Source organism: Lepeophtheirus salmonis, chromosome 5 (assembly GCF_016086655.4).
Source record: "Lepeophtheirus salmonis chromosome 5, UVic_Lsal_1.4, whole genome shotgun sequence".
Classification (NCBI taxonomy): domain Eukaryota; kingdom Metazoa; phylum Arthropoda; class Copepoda; order Siphonostomatoida; family Caligidae; genus Lepeophtheirus; species Lepeophtheirus salmonis.
In genome coordinates this window covers 8,611,196-8,637,105 of record NC_052135.2, presented here as the reverse complement: position 1 = coordinate 8,637,105, position 25,910 = coordinate 8,611,196, and the positions used below count along the sequence as shown (strand labels likewise).

General features: G+C 33.0%; 1 protein-coding gene across 3 annotated transcripts in view; it reads right to left on the bottom strand.

Moving 5' to 3' along the window:
• LOC121119126 (uncharacterized) overlaps positions 1 to 25,910 on the bottom strand; it is a 60,106-nt gene that overhangs the window by 31,131 nt on the left and 3,065 nt on the right. For all 3 annotated transcript variants that reach the window (XR_011779969.1, XM_040713763.2, XM_071888212.1), the window contains exon 2: positions 4,003 to 4,377. Coding sequence is in view for 2 of the 3 variants with exons in the window: in XM_040713763.2 (XP_040569697.2) it covers positions 4,003 to 4,377 (375 nt within the window). In the remaining variant the exon portion in view is untranslated. The remainder of the gene's footprint in view (positions 1 to 4,002; positions 4,378 to 25,910) is intronic.

Below are 25,910 nucleotides of genomic sequence, written 5' to 3'. Positions count from 1 at the left end.
AACCTTACTCTCAATAAAAAACTAAAAGTTCCATTGTCTTGTTTTATTATATACATGACCATGAATGTATTAAAAGTTATTACATCGTTACACAATCTGATTTCCACATTGTAGATACAAATTAACTATTATAATGGAAAAAATAAGGTATTTTTCTCGAACTATCCTACTTTTCTTGTCGTAATTGATCCCCCCCCCAAAAAAAAAAGAATGTACAACTCCAAACATTTTAAAGGATTTTAGTAAATATTATTTTGATATAATTCCAATGTAAGTGTTGCTCATTGGCAACAAGTATTATTCAATCCAGATAGTAAGTATTTTTTTCCACTATAAAACTATTTGATGGAGTTTAACGTAGATTTATTGTACATTTGTACACTTTACGTAGTAAAAATATAAACTCTGAGTTCCCTAGATGGTGTATACCTAAATTGTTAAACAATTTATGACGTCAGTGAAGAAGTTTTTTTCCATGTATATAATATTCCTTGGAAATATCTATTTGTTACCTTACAAACCACAAGGTATTATATATTTTTTAATATGTACCTTCAACGACTCATCCTCATCATTTTTTAAAGTTGTAATTTCCAAATGTCAGACGACAAACCCACTCTCAATGTACATCTGTATCAATAAACATTCATATGATCTTCATAAATGCATTCTCTTACATCATTTTAGTAAAGCATTAAATTAAAAAATGTCTTGGAATGACATTTAAGATAATAATATGTAATTTTGTTGTATGAAAAGGAAGAAAGAAGATTATATTATATTCTTTTTTTAATTTTTTTTGCAATATTCATGTTTTTTCCATGCATCTGCCATAGCAATCCTATTTATAGGTAATTGTAGCTCATAACCTTTATTCCAAAAGAGAAAGAAAAATGTTTTTAAACTAACCGGGAATAACTATATAATGAGTTAATGTCGCCATTCTCCTCAACTGTTTCTTCATGTAGTATTATAAATATGTTTGCCACTTAACAATAAATAACTCGATTTATGTTGATCAAAATTTAAAACACTGATCATGACTCGCTTTTTGAAACTTATTTCAAATAATTTAACATGACTAACACAGCTGAATCTACGTATCATGAACTTTCAAAATGGTATTAGTATTACATTGGATTTTAATTTATATATTAGATAATATAAATAAATTACCTTTGTCTAGAATTGATTTCATTTCATAATCAGTCATTGATTTTTATACAAACAAAATTATCAATTCAATACATATTTATATTCATACAGGGTGTCCACGATAAATTGGAACTTTCTTAAAATTCAACCTGCTTGATAAAAATGGAATTTGGAGTGTATTTGTTAATATAAAAAAGTTAGACATGAAATTAAACAATAAATTTATTCAACATGTCCTCCCTCAGCAGCCACCATCTTCTCCATCCTGCCCCTAAAGGATTTGCATGCCCTGATGACTTCCGCGGAATCGACAGCATTCCACTCCATCGTAATGGATCTCTTTAGGGCCGCGATGCTCTTGTGCAGGCGCTGAGCCTTGTTGGAATATGAGCTCCCTCCCAGCAGCCGTATCCTTCATCCAGGGGATGACGAACTCCTCCATGACTTCGCAGTACCTTATCGCGTTAACCCTTTCCTTGGGATTGAAGAAGAAAGGAGGCATCACCTCACCGGTGCTGCAGATAACACCCAGGGTGATCACGGAGGCCGGGAACTTTGTGGTGAAGACCGCAGGGACCTCTTCTCTCTCCTTGGCAAGCCACCTGTCATTCTGGACGTTGTAGCTTCTGTCGACAGTCCAGTTCTTCTCGTCGGAGAAGAAAATGATTCTTCCACCATGGCTCTTCAGGTCATTGAGGAGACGCTTACCGTTGGTGAGCCTGGTGGCCTTCATGGATGCCGTGAGGATGTGTTGTTTGGCCATTCGGTATGACCTGTACCCGAGGTCCTCATTCACAGCCTTGGAGACCAGCTGCTTGCTCACTCCACGGTTCTTGGCCAACCTGGACAAGGAAGTCCCCGGGGAAGCCTTTATGGACTTCCGGAGGCCTTCAAGGAAGCGTGGAGTGCGGATTCGGTCACTTTTCATGTTGTGGGCCTTGTGGTAGACCTTCCACTCAACCTCCCAGGCATTGAAGACCCGGTACACCGTGGGCTTGGGGTAGTTAAGAAGCTTGTAGATAGCAGAGGGCTTGTGTCCCGCGCGAGCCAATTCGAGGATGGCGTCTCTCCTTGCTTGTTCCATGATGACTATTGTTTTGTTGTCAAAACAATTGTGGTGGAAGTTATAGTGTATTGTTCACGCAACTTTTTATATTAGTATGATTTAACCCCGAGTATCCACATGATGGATCTGGATGAAGTTTAAAGTAGTTCCAATTTATTGTGGACAACCTGTATAGCAAAGTTTATCTGTATTTATGAATATATGTTTGCAAACAAGGCATTTTTGATCTAAGAAATATCAATGTAGCTATATTCATGAAGGTTTGAAGGCGTTTTGCATGTAGCGTGTAGATAGAGTGCATTGTATATAATGCTCTATGAAGGATATCATATACCAATACAGTATTAATAAATAAAAAAAGGCAATACAATATACAGGGAGCACTGTATAAAATGAATTAAACCTCACAGGCGTTTAGTTCAATTCATATAAAAGAAAAAAAAATGGGTATATACTTGATTTAAAATTTATAAAAATATATGAATGTGACTTTAAATGAGTTAAAGCAACGAGATAAAGTACTATCTACCTCTTAAAATCATACTTAAAAAAAAAAAATCAAGCTGGTATTATTTTTTTTTATCTTGAGGATAAATTGATAAAGTATCTAGTGAATATCATGTTGCTCGCGAAAGACGGATAGTAACATCGAGGATTTGTTGGGAAGTTATCTTCTATATTATTACAACGGACATTGTTGGTTTGTCAACTCCTAATAACCAATAGCGAGTACTACCGCTAGTATAATAACAGGTAGCCCATTTAGTGGTTGCATTTTAAACTACCACTTTTTGACGTCTGACAGCTGTAGTAACATTCTCATGGTGTCTAATATTTTGTATAAGGTCTCCAGTTTACGAAATGGTTAAGTTTACGCTCAAAGAAAATTGGGAAATACTGAAGACTTACTTCCAAAATGGAGAGTCTTCAAACGAAACTGCAAGAAAATTACGTCGGTCGAAATAAATCGCCTTCCAGGCAGTTTGTGGATAAATTTGTGAAGTGTGTGCGCGAAACTGGTTCGTTTAATGGATAAAACCACGCGTTCCCGTGTTCGTCCAGTGCGCTCAATCGAAAACATTGCTGCTGTTGCCGAAAGTGAAAAAACGAGAAACCGAGCAAGGAGCTCCCGTTACGGTTAATGGTGAGCGCTATCAGGCCATGTTGGAAGATTTTTTGTTTCCCCAGATGGAAAAGGAAGACATCGACGACATTTGGTTCCAACAGGATGGCGCTACATGCCACACATCCACGTTGCAGTGGATCTTTTGCGCACTGTCTTCGATAATCGCATCATAAGCCGTAACGGCAACGTCAACTGGCCACCTCGTAGCTGCGATTTGACTCTTTTGGACTATTTTTTTGTGGGGAACCGTCAAGGATAAATGTTACGCCAACCATCCAGAGACGATTGCCGATTTGAAACATGAAATTGGAGTCGCCATTGCAGCTATTGAAGCTCAAACAATCGAAAATGTATTGAAAAATTGGGTCGACTATGCAGTATGGCTACTGTAAGGGCAGTCACAGCGGCCATATAAATGAAATGGTATTCCATCATTAACCAGTATGTTGAGGCTTTCAAATAAAAAAAAATTATTGAAAAATATCCATCTGTCTTTTTTTTATAGCGATATCAAAAAGAAAAAGTTTCGTGGGCCACTCTTTAATTGACCAAAAAAAAAAAAAAAAAAAAAAGCAGCTCCTTTAGGCTTAAAAAAAATATAAAAAAGAGGAGTCAACAACTGACAACAAACACACACATACAGTCTTCTACTTACCGTACACAATCATGGATGCAGATGATGAGTCCTCATCCACAAAGGTAGATACTTTACACGTATATTCCCCACTATGTCTCTCATCCGGATGGATAATCTTGATAGCTCTATGCTCATTATACTTATGTATTTCTTTTCCATCTAAATGTGAGGCTCCAGACACAAGAGACATAGCAAAAGGAACCCCTCCACGAGTTTGAGGCTTATAACCAGGTATCCACATGTAAATGGGCACTGGACGATCATTAAAGTACCATTTAATGTCCAATTGAGAATAGAGGCTTTCTTCTACCTCATAAATACAATCCAGTATCACCTCATCACTTTCGTCAACGCTGAAGGTGGAAGGAACTTTGAGTTCTGTTATTTTCACACCTAAAAAAACACAGCAGAATAAATAGTTATGAAAAGAGTAACATAAATTACATATAATAATGATCACTCTTCAAGGGCAAAAAAAAAGAAAGAAAGATGTACACCCTACACGTTATATTTAACCTTTAAGTAGTTGTTGACATAATGCATAATTTACGAGTAACATGATAAACAATGAAAAAAAAAATACCAAAATGCATTATGTTGTATGTTTTTTGCAATTAACCTATTACCTGACTTCATCATGACCTTAAGTAATGCTTTGAGGTGGAAATTTAAAATGAAGACAGGTATTTTTCCTTGTTTGATCTAAAATCACTTTAACTTATTCTCTCTGGATTTAATTAATACGACATCCTAAATAAAATTGTCTTGGTTTTAGTATTTATATATTCTTCAGTTAGAAACTGAGTGGCCCATTAAAATATGAATGCCTTGAATTTAAAATTCAACAGGGTATAATTTATTAATTAAGGATAAAATTTCGACGAAGCTACTACTGTAAATAGATGTGTTGATCTGATGTCTCTTAATCATTAATATAGCCGTCCTAAGAGGCAATGATGGCTTCCAGGGGGTGGTGGAAGGCCTGGCAACCGCTACGGAAGTATTCCTTTATAATGGCGTACCAGTGCTGGCTGAGGGGGGCATTGAGGGCCTCGGTGTATGGATAACAGACACTGCAGGCCTTCTCCTCAACATGCACTCAAAAGGTGTGATGAGGGAGTTTGCATAAGTGCCATAGGGGGCAAAAGTGTCAAACAAGAGTTCAAAAGAACCCATTCAAAACTCATGCAAAAGAGCCTTGCAACGGACGAGATTGGCTTCTTCCATTATTGGTGTCAAAAGTGGCCTTTCCCCCATCACAAGGCTCTTTTCACCCTCTTTTTTGATAGCTCGCCACATCAGTCTGGTGTGAATCGCTGAGATCTCTGACATGTGCCCACATGGACTTGAGGGTATTGGCCTGAGCTGTTTTCTTTAACACCTCCAGTTCCAGTGTGGCCTTTTTGAGAGAGCCCTTCTAACTCTGCAACGTTTCGGAATTGCTGACGGCGTAGACAGTGGTCCTGGAGACCCCCCCATTTCTTGGAGTTCGCGAATGGAAATTTGTCGATCACGTTCAAGTGTGATTTGACTTGTACGTAAGCAAGAGAGATCAGATTTGTCTTGTTTTGTAACTAATTCTTTATGATTAATATATCGAAATATGAATTCATTTTAATCACTCAACCAAAAATAATAGAGAGGTTTATTTTATTAAAGCGCATGGAACATGATAAATTATAAATATATAATGAAGAATATTCTTAGATGATCCTTTCACCTTGGAGAACTTGGCCATTTTGGCAAAAACAGTATGTATATGGGGTAAAGGGGCACCTTGAGCAATGTTCATCCCATCCAAAATTTTATACAACTCCTCGTCATTACAAATTGTCAATTGAAGATGACTAGGAATGATCCTGCTTTTCTTGTTATCACGTACAGCATTACTCGTCTATTGCAAGATCTCAGCGCCTATGTACTCTAATAAAGCCTCTATGTACACAGGGGCTCCTGAACCTAATCGTTCTATGTAATTGTCCTTACGAACCAACCGATGAATATATACTGCAAGGAATTGAAGAGCCGTTCTGGATGAACAAGACATGGACTTACCCTTAGCTTTACCACCTTTTCCACCGCTGCTGATTTTGTTAGACCTCCTTCTCAAACCCTAAAGACTTTAATCTTTATCTTTAGAGGATACAAGTTATTTTTATCATAAATCATTTACCTAGATATTATAACTGGTTCTAGAACTATTCGCCAAAAGAAGATTTGCTCCAGGAAATTTGGCCAAAAAAGGATATTTAGTTTATTGATAGATGCTATTCCAGATTTTAATTCAATCTCAAATGATATTTACATAGATAAAAAGTTAATGCTCATATGGTATATACGAGGGTGGTCTGAAAAGTTTCCTACATAACAGAGATACAAGAGATTTTTTCTAAATTTTTATCTTGTTTTTCATTACAGTCTACTTGTATACTTCTCCCATAGATTCTCCCATCTCTGTAACCCCTCCAAATATTACTTGGCGATTTTCTCTGCAGAATAATTATTCACGAAGTATTGCCTCTACATTTGATGAAAATCTTACCAGTTCATTGATTGGATTGCTTTTTTGTTTCGGGATCACAATGGTGTATCTAAATTTCATCTATAGTAATTAATTGGCGCCAAATCTTGAACTTATTGAACCTAAACTGCACCAAAGGAGTGATACTCGATTTTGTCGATTTCCGTCAAAACACTAACATTAACTCTCTCAAACGACTGTTATATAAGAACTGCGAATCCAAATTGCCTGAAACTTTGGGGTGAATAACTGTAAACAAGATGCCAGATACATGTGACTAATTTTTATTTACAAGTGCGTGCTGCTATCTTCACGTTGAGGTCAGAAACTTTTGAGTTTCAACACGACCTCAAAGAGAGTTGTATATTAATGGTGTATTTGTTATCTAATTGACTGGATATAAATTGCTTTAATCACGAATGGCTTTGTAAATTTTTCCTATTTTATCATTTTGAATTAAAAAAATTATTCAGGAATAATCAAATATGATTATTGAAGAAATATATAGGGAAAAGCATGTTTGGGAGATACCTCTTCTCCCAAGCTTCTATACATTAAAGGATTCCAAAAAAGGTACAAACGACACTCATGAGCATGGAATTGTAAGTTGGGAAATAGCATGTCACACTGTGGATAAACCACATTAAGTTATCAATTTTGCCAACGAATACCTTCAACGGATTCTTCTAAGAGATGACTATAACGAATTTTGGGAATTTCTTGGTAGTAATACAAACTGTGAAAAATTCCAATTTATTTTTGTACTTCATATGCTGGTATGTACATACAGGTCAACATGACATAGACATATTTGAGTCGATTATGTGATTATGTTCAAATTTTATGGGATACGTTTGGACAACCAAGAGTTTTAGCTATAGTTTGGAACTTATATTTGATTTAAGAGACTTATATTGTTTCCGCTATGGTCTTTTAAATACAATCTCTTAAGTTCACATTCTTTTATTGTAACGATCAATTTTAGCTACTTTAAGTGCCTCCACAAGGTTAACAAGAATATCTTTTTAATATAAATTGACTATAATTTGTCGAAGAATACAAATATAATTCACACATACTTTTGACAAAAAAAAATCATCTTTCTTTTGTATTGACGGACAATATATTCTAATGGAAAGCCTTCATTTATTTTAATTTGAGGAGGAAGGAAGCTTTAGTGAATTTGACGAAATACATTTGTCTTTTTATAGTTATTCAAACGAGTATATTATATTCAGTCAACTCCGGATATAATAAAAGTACTATGATAGTCAACGTTCCCTCACATAAAAATTGTTTACTTCATAAATTACTTCACATAGAAGAAACATAAAGTAAAAAAAAAAGTAAACCTTTTCTTCCTTGGCTGGAAACAACCATATAAGAATTCATGAAATGAAGAATTACGATGAGGATTTCACTTTTTTATACGTCCAAATCGTAAGCTGGTACAAACATTTTTGTTCTGTATGTTTACCTCAACCAACGAAGCACTTGTTTGTTTGTTAGTCAGCAGGATTACGGATAAAGTCACGGATCAATTTTTATCATCTTGCTACGAAGGTGATATAGAATATAGAACCGCAATATAGTCAGGCTCATTGGTCAAAATGTACAATATGCATAATTGACCTTAACTTTAGATCATATTGAGAGACATAACTTTTTAGGTAGAGGCTTTACACTCTGCCAATTAAAGTTCTATTTAAATTCATTTCACATTGCTTTTCAATAAAATCGGAAACAAATAATTAGTACCCCCGAAAAAAACCCGTTCACTTATAGATAAATATTACTTAATAATCCTGGATGATCTGTAAAAATAGGATCTAATCAAAACATTGGTTTCCTCAAAATTAGGATTTTCAAAATTACAAAAGTATCCAAAAACAATGATTTTTCTAATATACTTCGTGTATTAGAAAAATCCAAATATAGTCAACTTTTCATCTCAAAAATATCAGTTTACTTTCTCCGGATTTGATTATACATATATTATTATTGAGATGGTAAACAAAATTGACGGTACGGCACACATACATAGCTATGTATAAAAGTATATATTTAGAATTTGGCAGTTATTAATGCCCTTCTTTTACGCAATACTCGTAAATATGATTATTTAAAGGTATTTATGTTTAGTAATTAGATATCAGTATGTATGTATATTAGTCGTAGACCTATTAAAGAATTATGGCACACAAGTAATATATATGGCTTTCGATAAATGGTATACATTTTGATACTCTCAAAAGATTTATTTATTCTCTGGGAATGAAATATAGCATAAATTAAAAGAAAAAAAAATATTCATAGCCAAAAAAGTTGTATAAATTTTAGTTAGGAGTTTAAAAGGAACATTAATTCCTCTAAAAGTAGTTGGTTTTAATCGTTAAATATTGCTCCTTTTGTATAGCACAAGTGCTGAAGAGTCCCAGGCTTAACAAAGAACATACGTTTTTTTATGTTCAAAATTGATTTTTTTGTAGTTATTATCATTATTTTTTTTTCACTTTATGGAGCAGAGTGCCCAGAAAACTTTTCAAAACATTACTTAGCTTGAAAGGTATTTTTTCCATCAAGAAGCAGTGTAAAATTAAAATACAAAATTGTTTTTGATCCATTGTTTTGGAAATAATTAAAATAGCGTCACACTTCACACAATAACTCACAAACTTAAGAACAAATTCTCATGAAATTTTGACAGCTGTCTTTTGAAGGTTGTTACTTCACGAAAATGAGGTGAATAAATAAAAAAAAAGTGCCATCTACAGGGTGAGGACTCAAAAATTAGCCTCAGCTCTAAAAGTCTAACTATTTTGTACTAGCGCCTTTCGAAAAAGCTAGCAAAAAGCTACAATTTGATATTTTTTTGCTTTTGTGCGATCAAAAATGTCCGAGCAACAACCTAAACGGCAGAGGGTGTGCGATCTCCTCTGAGCAAAAGTCATTCTCCGACAAAGAAGATTTCCACAACTTAGACGGAGGAATGATCGCTTCTTGGCTAAATTAAGGGCACAGGTCGAGGGAACCTTCAGAACCAAACATTCAGCTTAGGTCAGGGTCCTCGGTGCCGTGGCGTCCGACGGTAGTAAGATACTTCCCTACTTCTTCCCGGTCAACGAGAAAGTCAACACGGACGTCTACTACAAGGTCATCAGGTACCATATCGTGCCATGGTTTACCCAAGACAGTGTCACGGTACACACGTCTAAGAAGGTACAGCATTTCTACAGGGAGAACATGGCTGCCTTATGGGCGGCAGACTTTTGTATTTCATTCTCACCAGACCTGAACACTCTGTACTTCACTGTTTGGTGCATCTTGGAGGCCAAGACAAACAAGACTTCTCCCCGGATGTTGAAGCCCTGAAGTCCAGGATCACAGAGGAGTGGAAAAACTTGTCAAACGCTTTCTATACAGCTGCAAAAGTTCATTCACAGCTGCATAGAAAGCGTTTGTGCTACCCGTTTGTGATTTGTAAACGAGGAATAGTGTCTTCTCTGACGGGGTTTTTGATAAAGAGTATTCCCTGTAGTTATATGGATCTCCATGGATTGTATTAAATACGTTAGATCCTGCAAGGACTGTAAAAAAATCTATAATATCACTCTTTATGAGTTTGTTAATTGTCTCGTCATATCCATCAAGCTAATGGTATTAATGAATGGGGAAGAAAAATTCGGCTAAGGTTTGGTTCTTTTTAGAATTTCAAAAAAGAATAATGGAACTTCTGCAGTAAGAAGGAACCCGGACTTTGCAATTCTTAATTGAAAAACACTCAAGGCTAACTACCTATCAACGATAAGATGAGCTGAGATATACCATTTTGTCAGCTTCCGCTCGTTTTGTCTCTTTTGCGATGGAAATTTACAAATCACGATGTCAGTCATAGAATTTTCCTGGAAAGAAAATCCGGTACCTCCCATCGACTTAACGCAATCAAATAAGTATTTTAAAAGGGTTGTTAGAAATTTTAATAAATAATAGGCGCAGTAAAAAGAAATCCATTATTTGTCCAATATATGGTTAATTTAAGTACTTAAAATAATCTCGCTATCCAGGGTTTTCGCTTCTGTTAATATCATCCATTGCAACTTGCTCTAATCTTTTTGAAGGGACTCGTAGTTCATTGATATAGATTGAATAAATGAGTAGCTCAATTCAGGTCTGGTGGATTAGATAAGACAATTTGTGGTATGTTTCAATAAGCTAAGTTATATTGTCTTATATACGCTCTAAAATCCCACTTATATTCCCACTATTTACAGATGTAATATTTTTCCAGGTATCATAATTATTAATTAATTCTTTTTATATGGCTTTTGCAGAGCCCTCTTCACATTTTAAGACTAAGATCGACTTTCGAATCATCCGACCAAGATTTGAAAGTCTATCAGCCATTGGAATATGAATGTCCGTTTTTAGCTTCTAAAAAGGAAGAAGTACTTTAGTTAATACGCCGTCATGGTACCTATTACAAATATTATAACAAAATGATTTTAAAATCTTCAGAAAATGATATTATTTATGACATCTGCAAGTAATTGTATCCCGAAATTTCCGGGGTTTCATTTGCTTAATCTAATAACTCTCATATACATATTAAGGAATAGATACAGTGTATAATACGAAGGTAAGGTGATAAGCTCTCGGACAGATAGCGGTGGGCTAAGACTTTAAGTTAAAAACGCCGAAAAAATTATTTGGATCCCTGTTGAATCGGTCCAAAGATTGCTATGGATATAGTTTGCGTATTTGCATTTAATCTGCAAATGTGGGACCCATCTTGCACAGAGCTTTCACATTTATAATTCTTCGTGTAAGATCTTTTGCGCCCTATCTTCCTATATCCCCACAGCCTCAGTTATCTCACTCGTCTATTGTAAAATACGATATTAGGCACTTTATCCATGGTTGCTTTTTTTGGGCGCCTTCACGTGGGTCATCTTCAAGGGATGTTTAACCATGTTTAAATTAAGCTTTAACAGTTGCCATCGAAGGAACAAAGTCCCTGCTAACTTTTTCAACTTTGGATGAATTTATTTAGGGGCTCTTCCATCCAAAACAAAGAATTTTATAACAGCACGACATTCATTTTATCCAGAAACACAAGGGAGGTTGACTAAAATGTTATTGTAAACACAGTTATTGAGCTAACCCGTCGAAACTAGTCATAGAAAGGTATATCCCAGCAGGAAACAAGATTTTTTACCAATTGCAGCAGCATGAACTTGTCTCCTTTCTCTAGCATATAAACCAAAATGGAATTATAAAAAAATAACATAAAAAGGAGAGAAGGCTTTCGAAAGGTTCATTTACTGCTTTCTAAAATCTACATAGTGTATCCAATATATACAAAGCAAATAGATCATATACAAGACATGTATGTAAATTATACGTTATATTCTCTTACATATGCATTTAAAATTGAATGCCATTCCAGTTTAGCCTTAATTCTAACTTCTCATGCAAAACAGTGTTCAAAAGAGTCTTGCGACGGAGGAGATGATGGGTTTATTTCATTACTGGTGTTAAAAATGGCCTTCCACCCTCACTAAGCCCTTTCCACCCACTTTTTGATAGCTCTCTGGACAGTCTGGGTATGAAGTACTGAGATCTCTTGCATGGGCTCTTATGGACTTGAAGGGATTGGCCGGAGCTGTTTTATTTAAAACATCCGGTTCCAGTTTAGCCTTTTGACAGGGCCCTTCTTCCTTTCCAACGTTTCAGACTTGCAGATGGCGTAGACGGTAGTCTTGGAGATGCCAATTACTTGGAGAGTACCGAATGGAATTTTTTTGCCCACATTCAAGCATAATTTTCTCAACTTGTACGTAAGCGTACGTACGTACTTCTCAACTCACTCAATCAAACTTTATAATTTACAAAGAAACATGAATAGACAATAATTTTTTTCGGCTCGTTCTATCACTACATTAATCAAACAGTAATATTGCCGAATGGTTATGATTAAAAATATGTGGTATTATTGGACAGAGTATCATTCTTAATTTAATATTTGCACTAGTTTATTAAAAAGCTCATATGTAAAAAAAGAATTTTTTACCATAACCATAATATGTATTTGTACATTTATGCAAAACTTCTCTTAAAGCGACACTTAAACACATAAGCTTTATTGACATATGACAGTAAATAACACCCAAAAAAATTATCAATACCAATATGTGAAGTAATTATTAGAATACAAGATCTATACTGTACATAAAAATTTAAAACATTTTTCAATTAATAAATAAATTGAAGTTCAATCATGGATACACATTCTATTAACCCTCTGTTAGTGAACTGGGATAGTATACACATCATAACACTTCCTCGGAATCTATATTTTATTGTCAATACCTTTCAGTTTGCTCCTGAAACATTAAATCTGACTATGTACAGTTATTTATAGTTTAAGATGTATTCTTATATTTATCAATTTATAACAGAGGTTTGGTGAATTTCATTAACTGATTTGCTTTAAAGTCGTTCCTTCGTTTTCCCTTTTGATTTCTTGTACTCTTCTTATTTTCAACGTCAGAAATTTGGCATACAACGATAGCTACATAATTGTTAGATTGTAGCTAATATTTATACAATAAACGCAACTTCATCAAAAACTGAAAGGATAACAAGTTTTGGAAAATGTGTTTACTGCAAGTTTTTTGTTAATTAATTGTCAATCCTCTATTGCTGAACTAGGATATTACACATCCCAAGATTTAAAAAAAGCTTCTTATTCCTTTGAATCTACATTTTATCGCCAATTCTTTTGAATAAACAGTATGCCCAAAAATTGATGGTGTTTTTTTTTTTTTTTAAATCATGAAATAACCTAAACAAGTGATTTTTTTTTTGAGAAAAACTTTATTTACTTCAGAATATGACGACCTTTAAGCTTAATACATTTTTTTATACGTTTTGGTATCTCTTCATACAGATTATTCAAAGTATCTGGGGAAATTTTTCCCCAGAACTTGTCAGTTTTTTTTAATTCATCCTCTGAAGTTGCTGGCGGATTTTTATTGAGTTCCCTCCAGACCACGGCTCACAAATTTTCAATCGGAGTGAGTTCCACATCTCCCTTATCTCTTTCCCATATCCAATCTGTTTGGAAATTTGGGATATAAAATAGCTCAAATGGGCTTTCATCACTGATGAGGATACATTTCCAGTCATCTCCAGTCCAGTGTTTCCGCTCACGACAGAATTGAAGCCAGACTCTCCTTTGGGTTTCTGAAAGTTTGGGGTGCAGATGAGGTCAGTTAGTTGTGGACAAATGACTTGGATATTGGATAGTCCTTTGAAGTCAATCTTGCTGCAAGTTTCCTTGTGGATTGCCTCTTTTTGGTCAAAGATTTTGAAATCCCCAGTTTGGGAACTTTGCTCATTTCTTTCTTCCTTGCTCGACCCTTCTGCTTTGCAAGGTTTTGTTCATCCTTCCTTTTCTTACACCAATTCATAATGGTCCTGAGAGGAATCTTTACCCTTTTGAGCAACGTCTCTCTGGCTTGATCCACCCTCTAACATGCCAACAGCCTTGGCCCTGGTCTCCAAAGAGTGCTCTCTCACCATTTCCGATGTTGAATTTCAACTAATATCCTGTGGTGTTTTCTGAGCCCTTTTATACTGATGTATGATGCAATCATCGAAAATTATTGCACCAGAAAAATTTAATATTGCTTGATGATTGTATCTGCCAAATTTCATTTTACTCCGAACAAAAATAATTTTTTTAAGTTATAAAACTTATATTTTTAATACAACCATCAACTTTTGGACATACTGTACTCCTGAAACATAAAATAAGATTATATGCAATTCTATATTTATCTTGATAATGCCTTGTTGAAGATTTATTAGTATATTTATCAATTTTTAATCGAGATTTAGTGAATTTAATTAAGTATTTTGCTTAAAAGTGATTATTTCATTTTTCCATTTGATTTCTTGGTTTCTTTCTATTTTCAATGTGAGGAATGAGCAATGGTAGCTGCAAAATTATGATTGGGTAGCTATATTGTTATAAAATACAGACAACTTAATCAAAAACTAAAGGGTATTAGTTTTATTCCAAAAATTTAGATAAAGTAATTAGTATTTTATTGATGTTTTTACCGAAACATAAATTTATTGTTTTTAAAAGACAAATAACAAGTTAAATCTTATTTATCGACGTGACGAATTTATTCTCTGGAAAATCCAAACTGGTTGGGAATGCTTCTTAAAGAACGAGCTGTGGTTCAAAGTGTTTCAATACGGGAAATTTAGAGCCAAGTTCCTATCAAATTACAGGGAGCCATTGGAATAATTAATAACTTTTAGAGAAGAACATCCACAATACTGAGGGAAAGGTCTTCAAAGATAATTAAACCAATGGGTTTGTAGGAACCTTTTATTAATAATCAACAACTTTGTGTCAGAGATATGAATTATGTTGGTGAGATTTTTGAATGAAAACCTTAATTCGACCTATCTCCAAGAAGGATATACTAAGAGAATTCATAAAATCATTTAAGTACGTAGATAGGAGATTGGACCGATGAATATTTTTTTTAAATTTCATAAGGAGAATGTGAAATCTACAGCTTCAGAAATTACAAGTAATTGAATCTACGAAAACAGAATATGTGAAATCAATTAACAACAAGTAGGAAAGGCTTATGTTAGGGGAACATTACATGTCATAATTTGTAAAAGACTGGACTTTTCCATGAATTGGTTCATTTACAGAATTATAATAAATACTTTGCTCTTTGGAAACACATACAGAAAAAAACCAGAGTAGAAACAATGTTTTTTTTTCTGAAAAATTAAAAAAAAAGAACCTCGAACATTTTTTCTCTAAACGTATAATTACATTTCAGAGATACTGAATTAGATTAAATATAAATCATTTTGGGTTATTATTTGGGATATTAATTATATCATTATAAAAAAAAAATCATGCATGCTTTATAAATTCAGAAGTATGCGGACTCCCTTACCAAAGGCCATTTTCGATTTTGTATAAAATATTTTTGAAATATAATAAAAATACAGTTGCATGATAAAAAAAATAATATATATATATATAGTGTGAGAAGTAAGTTATATATTGTCTAATTAGGAAAATTTAAAATAGAATAAAGTTGTAACTTGCTACAAAAAACAAAAAAGTTATATCTTATTGAAACCCAAAACTCATGCTGTTAATATTATTCAAAAACTAGTGGCAGTACACGTCATTGACCGGAAGTGTCGTCTTAAAGATAAATTTTGCTTCAATAATATAGAAGATAACAACCTAATTTTGCTTAGTGTATATTTCATGAGCACTCTCAAACCTAACTACTTCATGCTTATATCAATTCATATAACATTTTTTGTCCTCAAGAATAAAAAAAGAAAAATAAGAGTTGATAAAAAAAAAAAATATAATGGAATGACTGATGAGTACTAGGGTAAAGCAACTACCCAATATTATCAGAATCAGCCAGCCCTAATTTCAGTAATAAGTAACTTGGTAAGTAGTACGCAAATACAAAATATTCGAAAATTTGATCAACGTTTGCCTCTTGGACAATTGTAGTTTTGAAACGCGTATGAAGCAAAATTTTTTTTTATGAAATGTTTTAAAAACAAGAAAAAAAAATTTATATGATAAAACAAACATATTTTTGTTTTATAATTTTTTTTGTCGCTCAACTTTCTTTGATCGTAGCCAAAGACATCTTTTACTACAGGTCTTGAACGGTAAAACGAGCGTGTGTATTTTACAAGAACTTCTAGCTATTCATTTTCATTAAGACAATTTTGTTTGGATTAATTTAATATTAATTTTATTATCGTCAAATTCTCAATTAGTATCTTTATAATATGCTGATAATATTCGCTTAGAATCAAACAAACAATATCAATATTATCCTCACAAACTTTCTTAGAATGGTTTTTATAGATAAGTTTTTGTAAACAAATTTTAACAAATAAATAGAGAAGAGTCATTCGGAGAATTTAGGTACCATGTATTATACTTGTAGTATCGGTTACATCGAAACTCATAAATTAAATTACAGTCAATATGATTATTACTTAATAATATTTATTGTATCTATCCAGAGTTACACGTAATAAATTTATTAGTATAATAGCATGTGTTTGTTATGTTAGTATGGCACGAGGTTGTACCGCAGTTCTGTGCTGTACGTTTTTACTTTTTGACAGAAGCTTCTGTGCAGTATGTAAAAATATATATTCTCACAACCTACAAAATGATAAAATAGATCCCAGTTAACGAATACCCAGTGTTATGATGGAGTTACAATTCAAATAAATTTCCTTATGTTTTCAAGTTAGTTTCACGATACCTCGCACCTACAAAAGTACATTTGTGTCAAGCGAAATAATTTTTTCGACAGCTGATAAATAACAGAAAATAAATTATTAAAGAATAAAATATCGAATAACTTGAGAAATTAAATTAATTCTAGTTAAATAAAAAATATTTTACTATTATACACTCTATATTCGATACTATATGTACACACCTCCAATATTTCATTAATATGACTACATTGTTATTTCTTAGACCAAAACATTTCTGTTATATACATCTGGGAGCAATATATACAGTTCACTCTCTAACTGTTTTTCATACATTCCGACAAACAAGCTTTGCATTTATAAAAGTATATAAGATAATTTTTTTTTGTATCGATGTGTTATATTCATCAAAATACTTTTAGAAATGTAATTAATATTTATGAATGCAAAATGGATGGTATATTTACAAAATGATACAAAATTTCAATGACGTAATTATCATAATTGTTCAAATGCAATTAAATACGTGTACTAACCATGCTATAAAATGGATATTCACTAAGAAAGGGTTAATCTACTGCCTTCGTTATTTTGAATCTATTTTTTAACTACATAGGTTGTCCATTTTGTACTCGTAAATATCAATTTAAATACTAAAAATGCCTCAACGAATATAAGACATCGACGCATTTTTTTCTTCCTTCTTTCAAAATACTCGTTACTTGATGATAATTTTTGTAAATAAAATGAGTGCCCATAAGATTTTATTGGGGTTGAATGTATTATATAAAATATTACCAACACTATCATAATTTTGTAGTTACTTTTGTACAACTCAGTCGACACATTGAAAAAAATGAATCTAAGCAATCAAAAAGCAATAAAACTTTTATAGCTAAACAGTTAATTAAATTCACTAAGCCTCCATTCAAAATTGCTAAATATACGAATATATCTTAAATTATTATTAAGATAAAATAACAATTGAATATAACCTACTTAAATGTTTCATGAGCATACTGGTATTTGCGATAAAATGTCGATTCAAAAGAATTAGGAGCATTTTTGATATAAATCTTGGGGTATATAATATCCCACTTCACTAACAGATGGTTAAAAGTTTTTTTCCCCACAAGATTATCAATAGATGCATATATATTTGCCATGAAGATAGACCTTAACAATAATGTGCAACATAAATTCTCAAAAGCTATCTGAAAGGAATTATAATTGAAAAGTTTGAGGAGTACTGCTTCATAAAGAAAAAAATTAACAATCAAGAAAAAAATATGATATTAATTGTACAATCGATGCGTATATCTAAGCAAAACAAAATACACATATTACCAATAAATATTATATGATTAAAGTTGTATTAAGTATAAGAAAACAGAAAATTTATGCTTTCCTTTCTTTTCCTGGGCTTTAATTATATAACATATACCTATCTACATTTATATTTATTTATTAATTATTTTTTTTTGCATTCATATTTAATACTGCTATCATAAAATATAAATATGATCAAAACCTTACTCCACGATCATAATGAATCTCCTAACATTAATGTAGGCTAATAATATTTAATATTTCCAGTGTAGAATAGGGTGAAACAAATCTATTAAAAGTGACCCCGTGATCAGTAATTGTACAATGTAGAGGTCTATGGAACATCTTTATTCATCACTAGAGGCAAGGAAGATTACTCTAAATATAGCAACGCAACATCCATGAATTCATCCTCTAATTGAACTACCCAGTGCTATATTGAAATAAAAAAATTAATAGTTTTAAATTTAACAATATATATTTCCGTAGCCACTAGACTTGATAAAAAAATATTTGTCGTTAACAATGTTCTCAAGAGACCTCCTGAAGGCTTGGATCGTCTTTCTTATGCATTCTTTGTGTACATATGGTACAAGTTTTGTTTACCAGTCCAGAACATCTCCCCTACCTCAGTTCTTGGGTTCTTCTCTACTTTGGTTTTGATATTTTGTAACAACCTTTCAGAACTAAAAGATTTGTGTCGTCCGAAGTATTTAGTTTATATATATATAAAAGATTTTTTTGGAGTTATTTCAATTAGTTAAGAACTAAATCCTCTTTTTTTTTTTTTTAATTCACACCGGTAATATGTGAAACTTGAAACTTTTGATTCAAAATAAACAGATTTAATAAAATCGAATAATAAATTTAAAATCCACAACTAAAATTGTACCTATATTGAGTACAAAAGAAGGACGAATATTGATGTTAGAGTGGTTCTTAAGAAATTGTTTTTTAAGAAAAGTACTGGCCCTAAAGTTACAAAATATTCATTTTAATAAAAAAAATAGGTACTACAAAATTTGAGCATAATAAATGAATATTTAAAGTTTGCAGAACAACTCTATTCGATATTCCATATTTATAGATTTTTACAAAAAACTGAGATATTTCCTTTTAAATAGGCAAAAAGCCGGGTGGTCTATTGAAATCTGAACAATTACTAATTCAATAATGAATGACTTGAGTTATTGAAATTAATTAATATTATATATTAAAACATAAACAATTTGTAACAAACAAAAACAAACAAACACCAGAGCTCTATAGCTTACGTACAAGTTACAGAGAATGACAATTGAAAGTGATCGATGAATTTTCTTTTGTGCACTCCCTGCAGTTGGGGGTCTCCAGGCCACTTTTTACGCTGTCAGAAATTCCGAAACATTGTCCAGAGAGCTATCAAAAAATTGGGTGGAAGGGTCCTTGTGATGGTGGAAAGGCTACGTTTGCCACCATCAATGAAAAAAAACACATCTCCTCAGTTGCAAGGCTCTTTTGAGTTATTTTGAACTCTTTTTTTACACTTTTGCCACCCCTACAGCCCTAATGCCAACCCTCTTGACAAAACCTCATCAGTGTATTTTAAAGAAAAGGCCGGTTATGTTCGTCATCCAAACACCGAGACCATCAAACCCATTGCCATCCCGCACTGGGACTCCATGACAGAGGACGACTTCCACAGAGGTTGGCAGGCCTCCTGGAGGATATCATTGCCATTAAGGGCGGCTACATGAATGATTAATAGAACTCAGGCCCACATCTATTTATAACATTTTTTTTTTTGAAATTCTATTGTTAATTCATCAATTACATCTTGTTGAAGTATAAAATTCAAAGTGCTCAGATTTTAATGGACCACTCGGTATTATGAATCTCTAAACTTTATTGATTAGTAGAAGCATAATTTCAATAATAACTTCATCGAAAATTGCCATAAATAGCTGAGATGAAACATTGTTTAAGTGTTTTAAGGTGTAATGAAACTTAATTTTGAATGGCATATCTGAATAAGAAGCTGATCTTGAATATTAAACCCATATTGTTGGTGCAAAGGACATCTTCCTTGGTCTTACTCTTCAAATAGGAATGTAATACAAACGTCCGGAGGAAATAAACCATATAAAAAAGGAGGACCAAAGGTATATACTAATTGCAAATATGGATGTTCAGAGGACAGTTTGAGCTGATAAAAACAGATTGATGGAAATATTCGTATCAAAGATTTAATAAAATATTATATTGAGGCAACAATTCCCATATCAACTCCAAGAAATGATATATGTCAACTCAGCAATTTAAATGCATATAACAATTCTGAGAAAGAAATATCAGAATCTATTTTTTCTTTAAATCAGTTCTAAATAATTTGTAATAAAAATGGCATTTTTTGGAAAAATTGATCGCTCTAACAACAAAAAAAAAAAAAACATAACTATTAAAGCCATGAATAAAAGGGACTCTTTATAATAAAATAAAATAATATATATGTGTAACCTATAAAATTTTACAACCAAAAGGACTATATCTTTTTAATAGAATAAAATTCCAACATTGTTTCTATTTGAATCTCCAAACATGTAGAGTAGCAGAAAAAAAACCCGTTAAAGATTGTAAAAAGCATTGAGGTAACCAATGACAGGCTAAAGAGGCTATATCCATTCATTCTACAAATTGTAAAAGAAAACAGGGATATTTATCTAGATGTCCGTAAAAATGCGTTAAAGCTTTTTCAAAGTTAAGTACTTGAATTAAGAGACTAAAAAATAATTTTTTGTTTTATTATCAACAAATAAATGTCAAAAAAGGTACATGCTATAAACAGTACACGAAAAATGTTCATATAACTTGTGTATTGTTTTCAGGTAGTGAATGGTATATTTAGGGGGATAATTGTAAATATATTTTTTTAGATCAAGTCCTTATCTAAAATATTTATTTGCTTGTAAATGCTTATTTAAAAGGAAATATTATATCTTTTACAAAAATTAGTAAATTTGGACACTTAAGGGTCGACTTGTAACTTCTAAATGTACATTGATTCTGCTTAAATTTTGTAGTTCACATTTTTTTTGTACCTTTGTTCTTGTGCATCTAAATTTATATAAAGGAACTTGTACTCTTGCAGTTATGCAATTAATTTCCACTTGATATAGGCACACAAGTTACAACTAAAAATTGAAAAAAAAAAACAAAAAAACACTCAATAACTTGGTCCATTATATTAATTATATGCGTACAATCGAATAAAAAATGTGGGGATGTCTCAAATGATTGTTTACAGAAGAAACACGTTCTGTCTTCCGTTGTTTTACCACATAAACTACTCAAGGTTAGTAACTTGGTAACTACTCTGTACTTCATTTAAAATAATGAACAGTCTGTCATCCTATCAACGCCCTCTGATTATCTCCCAGGCCGAGGCTTTAAATCCAACCCTATCTTTCTTTTTCTTTATTTGATTTAAAAATTGATTTTGTATTGATTTGCCCACTGAAAGTATTCGTAGCCTATTGTTTCCTATCCTTTTCATAAAATTAAAAAAACTATCCTTATGGGAATTTCTCTTCCCTTTTTAAAATTATTTCTCGTTCCAAAATCTCATTTAACGTAGATTCACAATTTTTATTAAAAAACTCTCCCAAATACGATATATTCCTTTTGATTGACGTATCTGATATATATGGAAATCTCCTATTTTCTAAAACTTGTTCCTGCCATTCCATTCGTTCTAAGACTTTTTCCGTCAATTCCCCATGAATTGCTTAATTTTTTTCCCAGAATGGGATTATATCATTAGTTATCCGTATAATTTTGCATGATCCGTTACTTTTTCTCCCTCTAATGCAGTGCCCATTGTTTCAAGGAACGTTTGTTTCATTATTTTATTCCATACGGAATCCTAAGGAAAAATTCGTCTGAACCAAGTAAAGATTTTCCAAACATCTTTAAATCTTGGTAAATCAAGCCCGCCTTACATCTTGAGAAAATTAATACGAGTCCAAGATATCACTCTGCTTTTTCCTTCCGGTGAAAAAAAATATCACGTATTTTGTAAATTTTATGGCATAAAATACCCGAAAAAGGTGTCAGTTTCAAAATAAAGAGTTATTTTAGATAAAATAAGTGAAATCCATATTTGAATTCTTGCAACTATATTCTTGTTTACAAAAACTGCATACTTCGAGATTGTTTTTTGAATCTTTTGCTCAATAATTTTCATGTTTTCAAAGAAATCACTTCCAAAAGATGAGATCTGGAAGAAAACATCAACACCCCAGCCCTTGGTACTTTATAATGAAGGTTTGCAATTAGATCTATTGGTGACTTGGCTAATAAGGATAAGGGAATTCTTATGTTGAGTAGTGGAAGGGAGTAAATGCACTTCACATTACCAGATTTCTATAGGTTGTCTCTTTCTCAATCGTCCTTGAAAAGACTGTGTGAAGCTCTTTAATAGTGTTCAGCATTCATTCGTCGAGTGCCCATTAGTGGGAATGTTTTAACTCTCTTGTGTTCTTTATTTTTTATTCACACTCGTTGTCTTAAGGGTCAAAATAATCCGCTCTCAAAAATATCCCATATGCAAAGTTTATATTTAAAGTTGGAGATTAATTATATAATATGAATGTAAAATTTATATAAAAATAACTGATATAAATCTAAGTCACATGAACAAATACATATATACTTCTATAATATATGCAGAGTTGGTCATATCTAGTCGTACACATTTTATTTTTTTCAGTTTTTCAAGAGTAACATTTAAACAAGAGGTTTTGTGCGGACATTTGTTTTCCATAATCATATGAAAATAGTGATTGGCGCAAATTTTATTTTATATGCGAGCCCTTAGCTCTAATAATTATATCAATACGAAGCTTAAATCCCTGACAGTCCTTGGCTATGTAGTCAGACACAATCTTGGCCCACTCCTTCTTGATGAAAGCGTCTAGAGACTGGAGGCTCTTGTGAGGAGTAGCACTCACACCCTCCTCAAGAGGGACCTAGATATAGTGTTCAATGGGATCCACGTCGTGAGAGGAGGACGGACACATGTTGAAGTTCCAAAAGTCCGAAAAATTGTCTCTCAGGAAGGCCTGGGTCGAAGTGGTACGCTGACACGGAGCTCTCTCTTGAGTGAAAACAAGGTTGTCCCCAAACTTTCCTCAGGTACAACGTAGCACTTTCTTATCCAGAAATTCGATGTAAGCATTTGCATTGAGCCGCTTCTTCCTCTCCACAAAAATGGAGGGTAAATTCCACAACGCCCAAGAAAATGGCTGGATTTTTTGTTTTGATCTTCGTTGAATTTTTGACCACTGAATTATTCTTTATCATGGATATTTGAGCAAGTTACTTTTGAATTCAATTTGTTACCTATATAACTTATTATTCATTCCTTTTCTCCTCACCAAAACATGTCTTCATTTCTTTGTCCCAATATTTTACTTCTTTTGAAATTATGTGGCTTTATAATAATGCATATGCTTGTTTTTGTCTTTGTTAGATAAATAATTTTGGGTAACGTTTATGTAAAGCGTTTAATACATCTTTTTAGTTCTAAATCTGTAGGTATTTCCATTACTGTGCTCTTATTCTGGATCTATTTCCACATAAAATGTTCATATTTAGTTTGCAAGAGAATATCTATAAATATATTTTATAAGGTTAACATAAAATAATATCCTTTATAATAACTGGGTGACCCGTTAGACAATTTTTGTACAAAAGTCAGTTTTAACAAAATCCCTACAGTTGAGGTATATTTATGAAAAGTGAAGACTTTTCAAGTCTGAAAAATATTGATTAGATGTATTTTTTTGTAGTTTAAAGTTGAAAAGGAGTCAATTTGACCCGGTTGTCGACACAAGGGTTAGGGACTATCCGTAGAAAATTAAATAATTTTTTAAACACTAGCCTCACCCTAGTGTACGTATATAGAGGACTTGTATATATCATTGAACATATGCATGTTTGTAGTAACTACAGCTTAGTAACAAAAAATATATTATAGCATTGGCAAATATATCATATTATATCTGAAAAATGTTTAGTAGTACTTATTTATGTATTTGATATAACGCCATGTTGTATGTACATATATTATGTACTTATACCTATTGAAAGAGTAGACAAATATACTGAGCCATTGCTTATATTAATATATATGTAGATACTAGGGCTTCTCTTCCGGGATTCCGTTTTCCCCGGATTTCACACCCATGGGGAATCCCGCTGAGTTGTATAAAATATTTCCTGCCGGTATGTAGAAATAGAATCAACAAAAAATGAACTTATTTATATATTTATACTTGGATGTTCCCTTCTCAAGAATGAAATAATAATCACTTACCTATACATAATAAAGGGTTTTTCAATAGGGACACTTACACTTTACGTTAATAGGTTTTGAAAACGACGTCATATTTGTTATTGTTTCTTTGACAGCTGTGCTCAGAAATAATTGAAGTTTTATCATGGAACAGTAAACACTCGAGCAACACTTGCAAATTATTAAAATTTAGTACAAAAGGGGTGAGTATTTATCCAAACTTTAAGAGCGTTAACACCAATTTATGGTCAACCTAATCGACCTGCAAAATCAACAATTCAACGTTTGGTGAAAAAACTTGAGTCTGCATACATGCTACATAATATTCCTGTGCCAGTGAGATAAAGAAATGCACGAAGTGTAAAAAATATTGCTGCCGCAAGCGCATCAATTAAAGATGCCCAAATTTGTCTCTTACGCGCCGTTCTCAATCGTTGGGCATCTCTGTGACATCGTTGTGGCAAATTTTGCGAAAAGATCTTGGCCTACACCCGTATAAGATCAAGTTGACACAATAACTAAAGCCGCTTGACCACTTCAAACGTCGGGAATTCGTAAAATGGGCTGAAGGAAAATTCGACAATGATCCTGATTTTCAACGTAAAATCATCTTCAGCAATGAGGCTCATTTTTGGCTCAATGGCTTTGTTAACAAGCAAAATATGCGCTATTGGCCGGAAAAAACCCACACGTGATTCATGAGGCGCTATTACATCCTCAAAAAATTACTGTTTGGTGTGGATTGCATGCTGGCGGTGTCATTGGGCCGTACTTTTTCGTCGACGATGACAATCGCCACGTTACTGTGAATGGAAATCGTTACCGCGCCATGATAACCGATTTTTTTTGGACTGAATTGGAAGATATAAACTTGAACGATATGTGGTTTCAACAAGACGGTGCCACTTCACACACAGCAAATGTTACAATCGATTTATTGAAGAGTAAGTTTGGTGAGCGTCTTATCTCCAGAAATGGACCAGTCAGTTGGCCGCCTCGCTCGTACGATTTAACGCCTCTAGACTATTTTCTTTGGGGTCACGTGAAAGCCCTGGTCTACACCAATAATCCGTCGACGTTAGAAGAGCTCAGAACAAATATTCAACGCGAAATTGCTGCAGTTTCAGCCAATTTATGCGGAAAAGTAGTAGAAAATTGGGTTCAACGATTGGACTTTTTAAAACGTGCACGTGGTGGTCATTCAAACGACATCGAATTTTATTCATAAATTAACTTGAATGTATTTTAACGGCAAATAAAGAAATCGTCGATATCTCAAACAGTTTTCGTTTTATTTAAAAAAAAATGTGAGCGCTGTTAATGAAAAACCCTTATATACCCCACAAGTATGAAAAAGTAAGAGAAACGGAAAATCAACTCCTGCCATTATTATACAATGCTTGAAGATAGAATGTCTAATTATAATGTAAT